The sequence below is a fragment of the Bacidia gigantensis genome (genome assembly GCF_019456465.1).
Source record: "Bacidia gigantensis strain McMullin 20006 chromosome Unknown contig_249, whole genome shotgun sequence".
Lineage (NCBI taxonomy): Eukaryota > Fungi > Ascomycota > Lecanoromycetes > Lecanorales > Ramalinaceae > Bacidia > Bacidia gigantensis.
In genome coordinates, this window is record NW_025408603.1 from 1,131,350 (window position 1) to 1,144,051 (window position 12,702).

Genomic DNA, 12,702 nt, shown 5'->3' on the forward strand with positions numbered 1-12,702 from the left:
GTTCGCTGCCATCAGATTAACAAGGGATGTGGTTATGGCACGGTAGCACGGTGGCAGACCTACTGACAGGCGGCCTTAAACTGGGTCTAAAACAAAAAGAGTGATAGTATCTCCGTGAAACAGGCGTCTACCGTTGCATCCCCGTCGACATCAGCTTGACTACGCCACAGTCATCCTCCACTCATTTGTTTCTACGACCGACTTTCGCCAACCACACTGCCAATCATTGGACAGCTCTGCAAGCTTGTCCAAATCTACCAGGAACATGTCGTATGCTGCCTCCAGTTTATGCATAGATCCTTTCCTCAGGCTACCGTGGGCTCGGGTCAGGCACGCAAAGCCTAGATTAAGCCAATGCTCCCATACTCGAATACCTTCCCGCCTGCCTCTGCTTCTGCTGACTGACTGTCATTCACAATCGTACATTTCATTCTTTCCTGCGTGTGTTTTCTTTGTAATGAAGATGCTGAGCGAGCAGAATTGTCCTTTCTTTTGACATTCCTTCTCAACGTTCGTTCAGAATGCACGGCCCAGGCGCCTTAATCTTCATCCTTTGTATTGTTATTAGCTCTGACCGGTCGTGTAAGTTGGTCCTGCGATCCTTCGACACTGCCCCATTTCCCTCCTGGCCAAGCTCCGCGCGACAAGAACATAGCAAGAGCATATTCAACGGCAAATGGCACAGTGAAACCAACAAGTGAACGATACTGACGACCTACGGTCAATTTTAGTACCATATGCGTATCCGAACAATGCCCGCAGTGCCCCATCACTCAGTCCCTCGTTATCATATTCCTCGAATTCCTCGAGTACTCGATCTATCTCACGTACGACGACTACATCTATCAGTCATTCGTTGCTTAGCTCTTCATTGACGAGCACTCATGAAAACGGAGGCGCCACCTACCAGTCAAGCAGTACGGAAAACTCCCTTTCCACGGCTTCAACTCTTTCCGCGAGCTCGTTCCCACCGTCCGCAGCACCAACATTGAAAGTGGCGTCGAACTCTACAAGTGACCGTGCGTCTACATCAAACCGCCCTAGTAAAACTCACAGCGTCTCTGGTACTGGCCAAAAACGCCCTGGCACCGACTTCCCTTGGACAAGTCCAGGACCTTCCGGCGGCATCCACTTCAGTGGCAGACAGGGTAATGGAGGCTCAAGTGGTAATACGGCCCCACCGATGACCAAAGCCCCTCCTCCAATATCAATTGCACCAGACGGGAAGCCGATTTATGCTGCCAACGCTACGCTTCCTGATAGCCTCGATGAGGGCTATGTGGATCTCCGATGGGGTGCTGGCAATTGCTCTATGAGTCCTGGTTACGACGGGTACAACGCAAAGTCGTGCTCTTGTGTCAATCGTATTGGCGACTGGTATCATGGTCATGCGACTAGTACAATAACGACACAGCAGTGTCAATGGTCGTATATTCCGGGTTATGCAACCGAAGTTCAGTCCCTTGGTTGCTCGATGGTGACCTCAACGCTGCTGAATCAGAACTATCATGCTCCGAAAGACTGCTGCGACAAGTGCGCGGTGCGTGGACATGCTGTCCGCCTTGTGTATTTCCCTCCAGATGAAGGAGGTGCAGATGGTAAACCGGCTGGCAATTTGACTTCAAAGGTGAAACGAAAAGATGATCACGAGATCTATGGTGTCGTCTCGGATGGGTTTACTTTCATCTCGCCGTCTGCTTACGTCATCTATTCAGATATCAGCGCTTCTGCTTCATGCGTCGCATATGTGGACAGCAGTACCGAGATTGGAACGGTTCACCATCTCGTTACGAGAGCTTATCAACCAGAGGCGCTGTCTACGGCAGCCTGTCTTGGTGGTGGCAGCCAAGGGTGGGAGGCGATCAATTACGAATCTTTATATCATCCGCCGGCTTCGTCGATCATGCGAGAGGCCTAGCAGAAATGCTTCACCAACTCGATCGACGAGGGCTTCGCAGCTCAACTCTACATGTCCCCTCAGCTCTCATTCCCCCCGACGTTACCGACATTGATCCTGCTTGGGCTACATGGGGCGGGGGCACTTGTACCCCAATCTATTTGGGTGTGGCCGATCCTCCCAGGGTCTTGGGACAGGCCACTGCTCTTGGACGAGCCCCCGACCCCGAACAAACGGACCCTGCTTCTCATGGACCACAACCAGTGGCAGCTCAGCCCGCCGGACAAGCCAGTTCTCAACCTAGTCCAACCCCAAGAAATATTGGCGATCTCCCTAAGAAAGCACCTTGGGGCCACAAACCAGCCTCGAGTTTGAGCGGACCCTCAGACCAAGGGTCTGCTAAACAGCCCCACGCCCAGCCGGCGAACGATCCCAATCCACCCGCAAGCGATCCTGCCGGGAATGATCCTGCCAATGCCGGTCAGTCCGCTCAAAATCAGGGCAACAACAATCCAGCAGCTGTGCATCCGGCGCCCGCAAGTTCAAGCGGTGATCGACCTTCGAACGGCGGCGGAGATGGACAGATTGGCGACCCCAACCAAGTGTCTCCTCAGGGTATGGACAGCCTACACCATGCTCTGTCACCCAATCCGGCAGAGCAAGACCCACAAGCTCAGCAAGCGCCGTCACAACAAAACTCCCAAGCTCAATCACCGAACGGGATGAATGTGCCTAACGTACAGCATCCCTCTGATCAAGGCGCAGCAGCGGCCAACAATGGCCCTAATCAGGCACCCGCTGCTGGTAACGAAGGCAACAACCCGCCATCCAATTCTGATTCCCAGTCAGTGCCAATTCCTCTGATCCCGGTGTCCAAGCCAAGCGTCGATAAAGGACCAGTCGGAGGCCAAGGCGCTGACACGGGCCTGGTGCCTCCAAGTGGACAGTCAGTAGGTGTGCAAACACCTCAGGATGGTAAAGCTTCTCCACAAAATAGCCAACCACAAGCAGACAATCAGGTTGAGCCCATTCAATCAGACGGCCAGCCCCAGAGTCAAGTTCAGGAGCAACCGCCGATATCGAATAAAGACACGGCTATTTCTGACCCTGCTTTGAATGAGAACCTCCCTTTTGTCAATCCACCACCTCAAGTTGGCTCACACCCAGTTCAAAAGCAAGCCAATGGTAATGTGGTGATTGGCGGCACCACAATACCGGAGGGACAACAAGCCACCGTAGACGGTCATTCCATCGTCAACGCACCAGACCACATTGTTGTTGATGGAGAAACCCACAATGTTGCAGCCACCCCAACTACAGGAATCACTTCAGCCGCCCCCATCTTACAGAACAACCAAGTCGTACAAATTTCTAGCGGCGGGCTACAGATCGCTGGCCAGACTCTCGTCCCAGGCAGTCAAGTCAATCTCCAAGGGCACGATGTCAATTACGTGAAACTTGGCCAAGTGGTAGTCGACGGCACAACGAACTCGCTCTCTCCTATATCAACATCCAACCCTCTCTTGATTGACAGTCAAACCCTAAATCGCGCCCCTAACGGCGATGGTATCGTCATTGCAGGCTCTACGCTTGCTCCTTCAGCCTCTGCTGCAGCCGTTATCTCAGGACATACATACAGCATGTCTGGACTCTCTCACATAATAGCTGACGGAAAAACATACTCCCTCCCTCCGACAGAAAATGCATACCTTGTGCAAGCCCAGTCCACATCAGGTTCTTCACAGCCTTCACCCGTCACTCTCGCCAACGGTCTCGTCATTACCCCTGCTCCTTCTTCGCCCTCCTCTGTGCCACAAGCTTACGTCCTTCCTAACGGCGCCACCATCTCGCCTGGGGGCTCCACAGCTGTTGTCAGCGGAACAACATACTCCGCCCTCCCCTCTAGCGGCGGTCTTCTCGTCAACGGCATCTCCACGCTCTCAATCCCTACCTCGCCACCAATCGCTTCCCCTTCGGTCTTCACAGTTGGTGGCCAGATAATTACGGCATCACCATTCGGCTTTGTTCTCCCGAACGGCGCCTCACTCTCCCCTGGCGGTACCGCGGTAACGGTTGCAGGTACAACGATGAGTCTCGGACCCTCAGGCTCGCTGGTCATTGGTTCTTCGACTTACGCCCTCTCCACACCTACCTCAGCTACTATTGCACCAGGTGGCAATGTCTTCACAGTCGGAAGTGTGATATTCACCGCCTATCCATCTGGGTTTACAATAGCGCCTGGCACCATTATCTCACCCGGTGGCGCCGCGACCACGATCTCTGGCACGGTCGTGAGTCTAGATAGCAGCGGGAATTTGATCGAGGGGAGTAGCACGATACATTTGGGTCCGCAGGCTACGGGATCGGGAACAGGGGTTGGTGTTGGTACGTCTAGTGTTGGGATTGGGGGAGCGATTATGGGAGGGATGGGGCCAACGCAGGCACCGGTGGCCTCGCAGAGGCCAGTGCAGGGAGCTGCTAAAAGAACTAGGGGTTTGATGGGGGGATTTTGTGGAAGGGCCTGGTGGGGCTGTCTTGGAGTATTCATAGGATTGGTGCTATTCTAGAGATTGAGTATGGACCAGGCATTTGATGGGAGTATAATGGTTGACAAAATGGATATACCACTGGCATGGAAGCCTGGAACCTAGGATTTGGATGAGGGTCTTAAAAGAAGGAAATTGTATATATTTTATTTCTCGTGATGTGATACTAATGAAGGAAGCCAAGTACTTGATATAGTGCTACGGTATGTTTTTCAAGTGAGGCGTCTCGACTCCTCAAGTATATGACCCATGGTCTCGAAATCTCACAAGTTTAACATTTCCCCAAGCTGCTGCAACTCGACAAAATTCGAAAGAGACAAGATCCAGGCATAGCCATCAAACACATTGGGCTGAGCTCTCATTAGTATTGGATACTTCCCCCTTAGAAGTCAGCAAAGTTCGGAAGAGGTGATATACTAACGTATGCACTCGATGGAATACGTTAAAATTGTAGCCAAGATGATGCTAAAAAAACCGGACGACTGAGTAAAGCTCTCTCTCCCAACCCGTGCAATCCCACTGATTGCCCTTCTCTCCTTTCTCATCAGCATCCTCACCTCATCATCCCTTCTCATACCTCAGTCTCATCAATTTCTCACCTCGGTTTACTCCCCAGCGGCACAGGCGGTGCGCTCTTTCCCCCATCACCAGCGCCCCCACTGGTAGGTTTCCTCCCCACGGGCGGCGGAGGCGGCGGTTTCTTCCCCAGCTTCCCTATCATACCTGTCGCCTGGTTCGCAAGACCACCTATCCCTCCGCCCCCCGCACCATCAGTAACCACCCCTTGCCCACCAGCCTTTCCACCGCTTGTCTCCTCTGCCCACGGATTTGCCTCCCCAGCTGCTCCCCCTGGGCCAGACGCACTCCCGGTCGCTCCACTGCCAGTCCTCTGCCCCACGAGCCCGCTCTGCCCGACCTTGCCAGCCACGTCATATTTGCTGTTCAGTTCCTGCCCTTTGTTCCAACCCTGCGCGACCTGCGCACCGTGACGTTCACGAAAATTATTCGCCGTCCCTGCTGCCGCTTTTGCTTCTGTGAGACTGATACTGCTTGGATCTTTCTGGAACTTGGAGGCCGTGCTGAGGGCGCTCTGTTTTTGTTGCCAGGTCGTGCCGCCTCCTCCGCTCGCATTTTCGGCTGTGGTGGACCATGGGTTTTGCGTAGCGGCTTGTGTCATTGGGTCAGGTGCAGGAGTTGGTGTGGCGGGGGCGGGTGAGGGCCAGCGATTGTTCAGGGCGGAAACGGGTGAGAAAGACGGTTTGGGTTGGGCGGTCGGTTGTTGAGACGGCGCCGGCGAGGTGGATGAGCGGTTTATGCCGAAGCCGGGGACTGAGATGCCGGATTTTCCGAGGCGGGAGGCAAGGTTGTGGTTTATGTAGTCGGGCTGAGTTGAGGTGGGGGTTTCGGTGTATGGTGGTGGAGGAGGTGAAGGTGCGGCGGGTCGTGTATTTTGGCGAGGTGGAAGGCGAGGTGGTAGATGAGGCTTGGATCTTGCAGTTGGAGTCTCGAGAGGTGAGCTGGGATCTGTCTGTGCTCGTGTCGGCGGAGCTGGTAGACCTTGTGTTCGCAAGCCGGTCCTGTCAGCTCTGTAAGGCACGGGTGGAGGAGGAGGCTTTTGTGTTTGCTGCTCTTCATCGTGACTTGCTGAAAGCTCCTCCTCTGTCAGCGGGGCACCGAGACCCCTTCTATCTGGTGTGATACTGTTAGGGACTGCAGCTCCGCCGTGATAGTTGACATTCTTGGGTGGTGGACCGAAAGCCGCTGGGTCTTTGAGCGAAGTAAGGGGACGGGAGACATGTTCTTGAGGAGTATTGGAGGAAGACGATTTGCCGTAGCCGAATTTGCTTGTCTGTCATTATGTTAACACTGGATGAGGCGGAGTATCGGAAGCGGAGGCAGCGTACAACTTGGTTGATACCTTTGAAGTCACCCCGCCATGATTCTTTCCCGCCATCTTTGCCCTTAGCTTGCCATCCGCTCTTGACTACAGATTTTGTCTTCTCCATACTAGATATTGGAGACAGAGAAAGATACTGATCGGCTAAGTTAAGCTATGGGCAGTATGGGGCGCCTTTGCATATTAAGCTCCGCGCTATGTCCGACGTTATCGCGTCGTTTTGGAAAGAATCACACAGGCACGATGCAGCATGTCGAGAACTTGAATTGACAACCATTCACTCTTACAGTCTTAATACATCGGATCTTTAGGTACCAAATATATACATCGCTACAATGGATATCTCGAAATTGATGACAACGCCGGCCCATACATGCCCCACTTCAATGCAATCAAAGTATTCTAAATGGCTGAGTGCCACCATTATCCTGTATTGGGGATATAAGATGAGATTGACGAGAACTGCGCTTGTCAATATGATTGTCGTCGTCTGACATTGAGGAGACTTCCGAGTGCCTTTGACTCCTGTTGAGATAATCTGAAATTGTAAACGGACTTCCCAACTCCAGTCTCCCTGAGGGTATGGAAGGGTTTATGGCTAGCGGATATGATCGGGTGCGAGCGGGACTGTGTTGTTCCGGCGGGCGGAGTCGATCTTTCGAAGGTCTCCGATGAGGTGTGACGGTTCTGCTTGACGGAATCCGAGCAAGAGTTGGGCGAGAGATCTCAGGACTTTGTGCCGTGCCAATTCCATTCGAAGGCGAGGATTGTATGTCCGGGGGAATGTGAGGCGTACTGTAGATTGAGGGGCTGTCAAATGCCCAACTTGGAAACGATTGACGACCTTCCGCTTGGAATAAAGACGGTCTTCGCTCATCTACCACTGATGGCTGTGACTTCCGTATTGGGACGGCCTGTGCGATTGAGAGAAATGGCGATGTGGACGGTGGTGTTGAGGATGGTGAGTGAGGAGGTGAAATGTTGAAATTGAACAGACCGAGGGATCTGCTGGCTTGGTGGCGAGTTGCTGATTCGTCGGCGGAGCCTGGGGGTGGGTCGACGCCAAATGCACGCAATGGAGTGATCTGAGGTGCCTGGGATGTCTCTGCGGCGTTCGCTGGCTTTTGGATCATTCCCTCATAGGATTCCCTTTGAGCTCGCCTTGCATTTGAAGCTTTCTTCAACTGGTGACTTCGATAGAATAGGAAGATGAACGGAATCAGTAATATGACAGCCGCGATGGGAACGACTATGGCAACAATGGTGCCCGGCGTCAATTTGTGGTGATCGTTGTTCGACGGCGGGGGTGTTGTAGGTGCAGCGGTTTGAGTGACAGTTGCAGTTGTCGTTGGCAAACGCAAGGTTGAATCAGCTACTATCGCAGAACTGGCGAAGGCTGTCTCCGGGCCACCAGTCATGACAGCAGTGAGTGGAATTTCGGAAGAAAAGCCTGCCATTGTGCTTCGTTCTGAGGGAGAGAGCGGTCACGAAGGGCATTGACTCCTGGCGGTGAGCGTATTACATGTATTTCTTGCGAGACATGACGATGCCGCTACCATGTGCAGAAGTGCATAGACTGGCCACAGTACTTCAATGGATAGCCACAGGAAGAATGAAGAAATGAAGGATGTTTGGATTGTCACGAGAATGACGAGGAAACTCAGGAAATGTCACGCAAGATATCTGAAACAGCACTGAGATTTCGTGCCTGGCAACTATCACTATTCTCTAGCATAGCAGAGCAGGGGTCCAAGGATGGGCGTTATAGTGCAACAAGCTGCGTCCGGATGGAAGCAAGGCGCAGTTGTGTTGGACTGGATCCAATGAGATTGCTCTAAGCCTCAGCAGCATGGGGGCGAAACCTCACCAAGGGCCGGAATAGAGGCCTTGCGGAGGCATTTGGTTGGAAGACATCCAGCTGATTTGCCACGATACCCGTAATCGGAACATTTGCTGAGCACAGTCATATCATGTCGATGCGCAAGACAGAGGCATCTCAAGACTCAAGAGTCAAGAGTCAAGACTGAAGTTCACACGCCAGAAAAAGTCTCATTCTGAAACAAGCCCGCCAAGCCCGCAACCCGCGCTAAGGATTAGTCGCTCTGCCCTGCCAATGCTGCACGCCCATTTCCTTCATACCGGTCATCTTGACCTCTGCTACGACGATGATCCTTCGCCATTATTTTGAATCATCTCTTGGTTCAAACGCTCCATTCCTCATCTAGAATTATACCAGATTTGCCATCCTCAGATCGCAACCCCACCTCCTCGACTTGCAAGACCGAGGAGCTCCAACACGCCTTTGCTCTTGCAACTTGCAAGTCCGCGAAGCTTTCTTTTGACAGGCTACAACATCTGACCAAGGCTATCGGGGCTTGTAACAGGATGCCCTGGATGTTCCGACTTGTTACAAGAGACCTGACAAGCGACCCCTACAACCGCGGCGTGACTGACGCTGCTCAAACCCCCTTCGCATCAACAGCTTGATCATTTGAATGCGCCGGCATTCCTAATACGCCATATTAGCACTATTGAGGCCGGACACACTCATCTCAGCTGATCCGCTGACGTTGAGATTCCTCCATACTAGCAGAATCCTTGGTCTAAGATGCGCCTGTTCCTGGAGGATCAGAATGCCGACTAAGTCCGCATAAGCTGCATAATCTTCCTCAGTAGAAAGCTTGCTTATCTTAATGTTCTTGCGCCTACGGATATTGCTGTTTTCGAGAACAAGTGCGCGTCGTAGAGTTTGGTCATGTGTTGCTCTGTTGCCCTTTCATCCTTTCTTACCATTCCGGAAGAAGTCAGCATCATGGCGAAGACTCTTCTCAATTCATGTTTCAAGCAACTATGTAAGGGCCATCCTGTTGTAGCTTGATCCAACATGGGTCACGATCATGACCAAAGTTGTTTTTCAGAAGTTTAATTCCTTCGCTATCAAGTCAAAATTTTAACATCGCAATTTCTTCACAACGGACTTCCGTATCAGTGAGAAGATGTTAGGGCCCAATGCGTTGGGCCTTACGCCGTTATACTCGAGTTCGTCATTTCAAAGAGATTAATTTGTTGCATTTGTGGCTATTTTGGGCGTGGCTTTGCTAATTTGGTTGCTTTGCCTGTTGTTTTTTTCAAGCTCTATCTGAACCACGTCCAAAAATTTGCTATAGAGCTCCTGGCTTCTTCAGGCCACCAGAGTGTTTGGAGCATTGTAGAAGCACAAGACACGTCACAGAAAGGTTTTGGCAGCTCGGGCGGCGCTTAGTTTCTCACTGGAATGTTGGGGTGAGCCAAAAGTGGCGACGGCATTACAAGAATGCCTCTCATGACTTTGAATTCGCTACTTCACAAGAAGTAATATGACCCAGAATCTATAAATTCATGATTGACAATCTACCGCTACCGGTCCGCGACAGCACTTTGACGGGCGCCAAAAAGGGTCGAGGACCTCACTCTGTGACTTGGTTGACATGTCCGTCGAAACCATGAGTCGAGCAGGTGAGATGTGTTCCACCTGCGATCCGATAGATCAAGTCAATCCCAACTTTTGCGCCTTTGGTCCTTCAGTGTCGGATGTAACTTTGGGCACTCGTTGTTGCATAACGAGTCGACAAGGACTCTTTTCTTGAGGCGTGATGCAACGTTCCAGGAAGCAGGTATGATGAAGTGTCTGCTATGTCTTATACTTGAATCTTGAATGGGGCAAGAGAATAGGCAATCAGCTGACAGTCTCTGTACCTAAGAAGGTACTATTGCTTGTTCTCATGCACAGACGCGGTTCTACCACCAGCTGTTCACCTATCGCGAAGCAATACAAAACTCCGCTCCCAAAGTCATTACATTCTATAGATTGCGCATTCGGTCGAGATCTACCATGAGGATACCATAGTATTATCCATTCTATGCTACAAATGATGCCGAAATCGCTAAGTGATAAGCTAGTCATACAAGCATGAGCATTCATTTTGCTCCCGCCTTCCACCTCGCTTGCATTTCCCTCAAATCCTGGCAGCTTCTCCTCCATACCGACTCGTGGTCATACAAAACATCACATTCCCGGTCGCAGTCGTCACAACAGCGTCGAGGAATGCCCATACCTCATCCCCCAAATCCTGGCCCTTGAAACCTTCAAGCTCCTCCCAAATCTCCCGCTCGACCTGCAACTGCAGACTCCACGCGACGGACTTCGCATCAGGGGTCCCTTTCAGTCCAGTGACGTTCTTGATGACGTCGACAAGATTGATAATGTCGGAAATCTCACCGCCAGCAAGAGCGCGAGCTTCTTTGTCATAGGAGTAGAGATCGTTGACGATGCCAAGGTGGTCGGAGATCAGAGTTATGAAGTGTGTGTAGAGTGGTGAGGTGGTGTCAACGGATGACTTGATGGCGAATTTGGCGGCTGCGACGACGAAGCTGTTGAGCAAGATCACGTCAGTTGAGGTCTTGAATGATAGAGATGGGGAGAAGTAAAAGGTGGAACATAATTAGATGACACATTTACGAGTGAGAGAGGGAAAATGCAGAGGAAGCACTCACTCTGCACCAACGTTCTGCCGTCGGAATGTGAGGTACTCGGCCACGCTGCGGAATCCTTGCTCGGGCGGATGAACGCATTTGAACGCGCCTCGGAGGGCGTCGATCATCTCCCTGCCTCCATCTCCGCCGGCAGCGTCTTCGGCTTCGATGCCTTGGACGATGGAGTCGACGTGATTTTGAAAGGCGCTGACTTTAGCATCGGGATCTCGACGGCCCTGCAGGCGGCGAATGAAGTCATTGCGGAAGATGTGGAGTTGACGATCTGGTGTCTCCTCAACTTTGTCTGTATGTTTGCATGAGTAAATTGTTTGATGATTTCAGCAAGGAGCTAGCCACTCACCGTCGAAAACGAAGTACATTATCGTCAGTGCCGCGATCTGTGCTATGCGCTGCTCATCAGCGCCCGGGAACATGTAATGTGCGGCAAGCACCATTTGGTGCTCGAGCCCGGGTCGAATGGCTTTTTTGGCGAGCTTAGCCAGTGTGATCCCATGTTGAGCTTCGACGTCGGAAGCAGAATCATCTTCAGCAAGCATGCGAATCAGATTCAGAGTTTCATCGAAGTTCGCTGTGAAGTGTTTGCTGGCCCGCACATGGTCGATGCTGGACCGGTATTGCAGACCCGCAGCGATCGGGTCCAATCGGATCGAGTTGAGCGATGTATGTTCATCTGCGAGAGCCGCCTGGTCGGGAAACGAGAGAAGAGGACATGGAAGCTGAGCTCGCTGTGCTGGTAGCGGATCATAGGCGTATGCGATCGCTGGTAGAGAAGCAAAATCCGAACTTGCTGCCAGTCTTTTGCTATCGTAAGGGACGGGGAGATCTGTAGGCTCAGACTGATTTGATTTTGGGTATTTTGGGCTTTCAAACATCCCCGAAACGAGTCGAAGCAATGCCCAGGGAAGGATCATTATCGCTGTCATGTTCTTGAATCTTGGAAAAGTGGAGAGAATGATAGATACGGAGACTGAGGCTGTACTCGAGTGATGGCATCAAGCAGAGATCGGTGTCATTCACTGCAACAAGTGTCGTGGACCAAAAAGGGAACGTCACAACTCTTGTGCGGATCACGCCTTCCTTGCAAACCATGATCACAGCGCGACCTGCACGATGCATATATATATGAAAGTTAGTGGACTAAAAGGATATCGCAGACTCCGTAAGAAGCAACCAGGGCTACGAAGCGACAAAATCAACTTTATCCATGGCGTCAACGTGTACATTGTCTATGGGCAAGCCACATTATCACAGTCACGGTCTGCGGACTACTGCCAATGACTAACCGGTGCCACTCAGACACCGCTGTACGCATCATCCGAATTTGGATCATACGATACTACCTGGAGCTGAAGCCGTATACGAACTTTCAGCGGATATGTTGCAAGCCACAGGTCAGTCGCGGTGTTGCTGTGAAGCGCCAGATGGACCATAGCTTGAGATAGGTTGAGATAGCGCATCTGGGCATTCGCTTCCTTCCCTTCTAGATTGTTCTAGCCCGTGAATGTGTGGCAGTGTCATAGAGTTTCGCAAGATGGCGTATTGGCGTGGGTGAGTTTTGGTGGTAGCAACACTATAGTGACTCGAAAGCCGTTAGTGACTGGAGCTTGGAAGAGGAAATGGCGCTACTCACTCAGGCTCTTGCCGAAAGAGATCATGCAGGGCCATCATTGGTGAGCTTTCAATACGTAGGGCTGTGCTAAACCCTTTCGAATATTGGCAAGATGGTTATTTACATACATCGTGATACGAAGAGACCGCTACTGCTGGCACGGGATACGACACTTCGCCTGGACATGGACTTTCTGCCATCCCTTTGCGAGGTGTTTAGG

At 51.8% G+C, this 12,702-nt stretch overlaps 4 protein-coding genes across 4 annotated transcripts; 1 reads left to right on the forward strand and 3 right to left on the reverse strand.

Moving 5' to 3' along the window:
• Positions 1–1,183: 1,183 nt before the first annotated feature.
• Positions 1,184–4,464, forward strand: KY384_006555 (uncharacterized protein; the record flags this gene model as incomplete). Its single annotated transcript, XM_044815049.1, has 2 exons — positions 1,184–1,702; positions 1,759–4,464. 2 exons carry the CDS (start codon positions 1,184–1,186, stop codon positions 4,462–4,464), a joined length of 3,225 nt encoding a protein of 1,074 aa, XP_044668149.1.
• Positions 4,465–5,038: 574 nt separating this feature from the next.
• Positions 5,039–6,449, reverse strand: KY384_006556 (uncharacterized protein; the record flags this gene model as incomplete). Its single annotated transcript, XM_044815050.1, has 2 exons — positions 5,039–6,292; positions 6,348–6,449. 2 exons carry the CDS (start codon positions 6,447–6,449, stop codon positions 5,039–5,041), a joined length of 1,356 nt encoding a protein of 451 aa, XP_044668150.1.
• Positions 6,450–6,732: 283 nt separating this feature from the next.
• Positions 6,733–7,797, reverse strand: KY384_006557 (uncharacterized protein; the record flags this gene model as incomplete). Its single annotated transcript, XM_044815051.1, has 1 exon — positions 6,733–7,797. One exon carries the CDS (start codon positions 7,795–7,797, stop codon positions 6,733–6,735), a length of 1,065 nt encoding a protein of 354 aa, XP_044668151.1.
• A 2,538-nt stretch (positions 7,798–10,335) lies between these two features.
• Positions 10,336–11,796, reverse strand: KY384_006558 (uncharacterized protein; the record flags this gene model as incomplete). The annotated part of the gene is made up of 3 exons (XM_044815052.1): positions 10,336–10,750; positions 10,874–11,156; positions 11,214–11,796. 3 exons carry the CDS (start codon positions 11,794–11,796, stop codon positions 10,336–10,338), a joined length of 1,281 nt encoding a protein of 426 aa, XP_044668152.1.
• Positions 11,797–12,702: the final 906 nt, after the last annotated feature.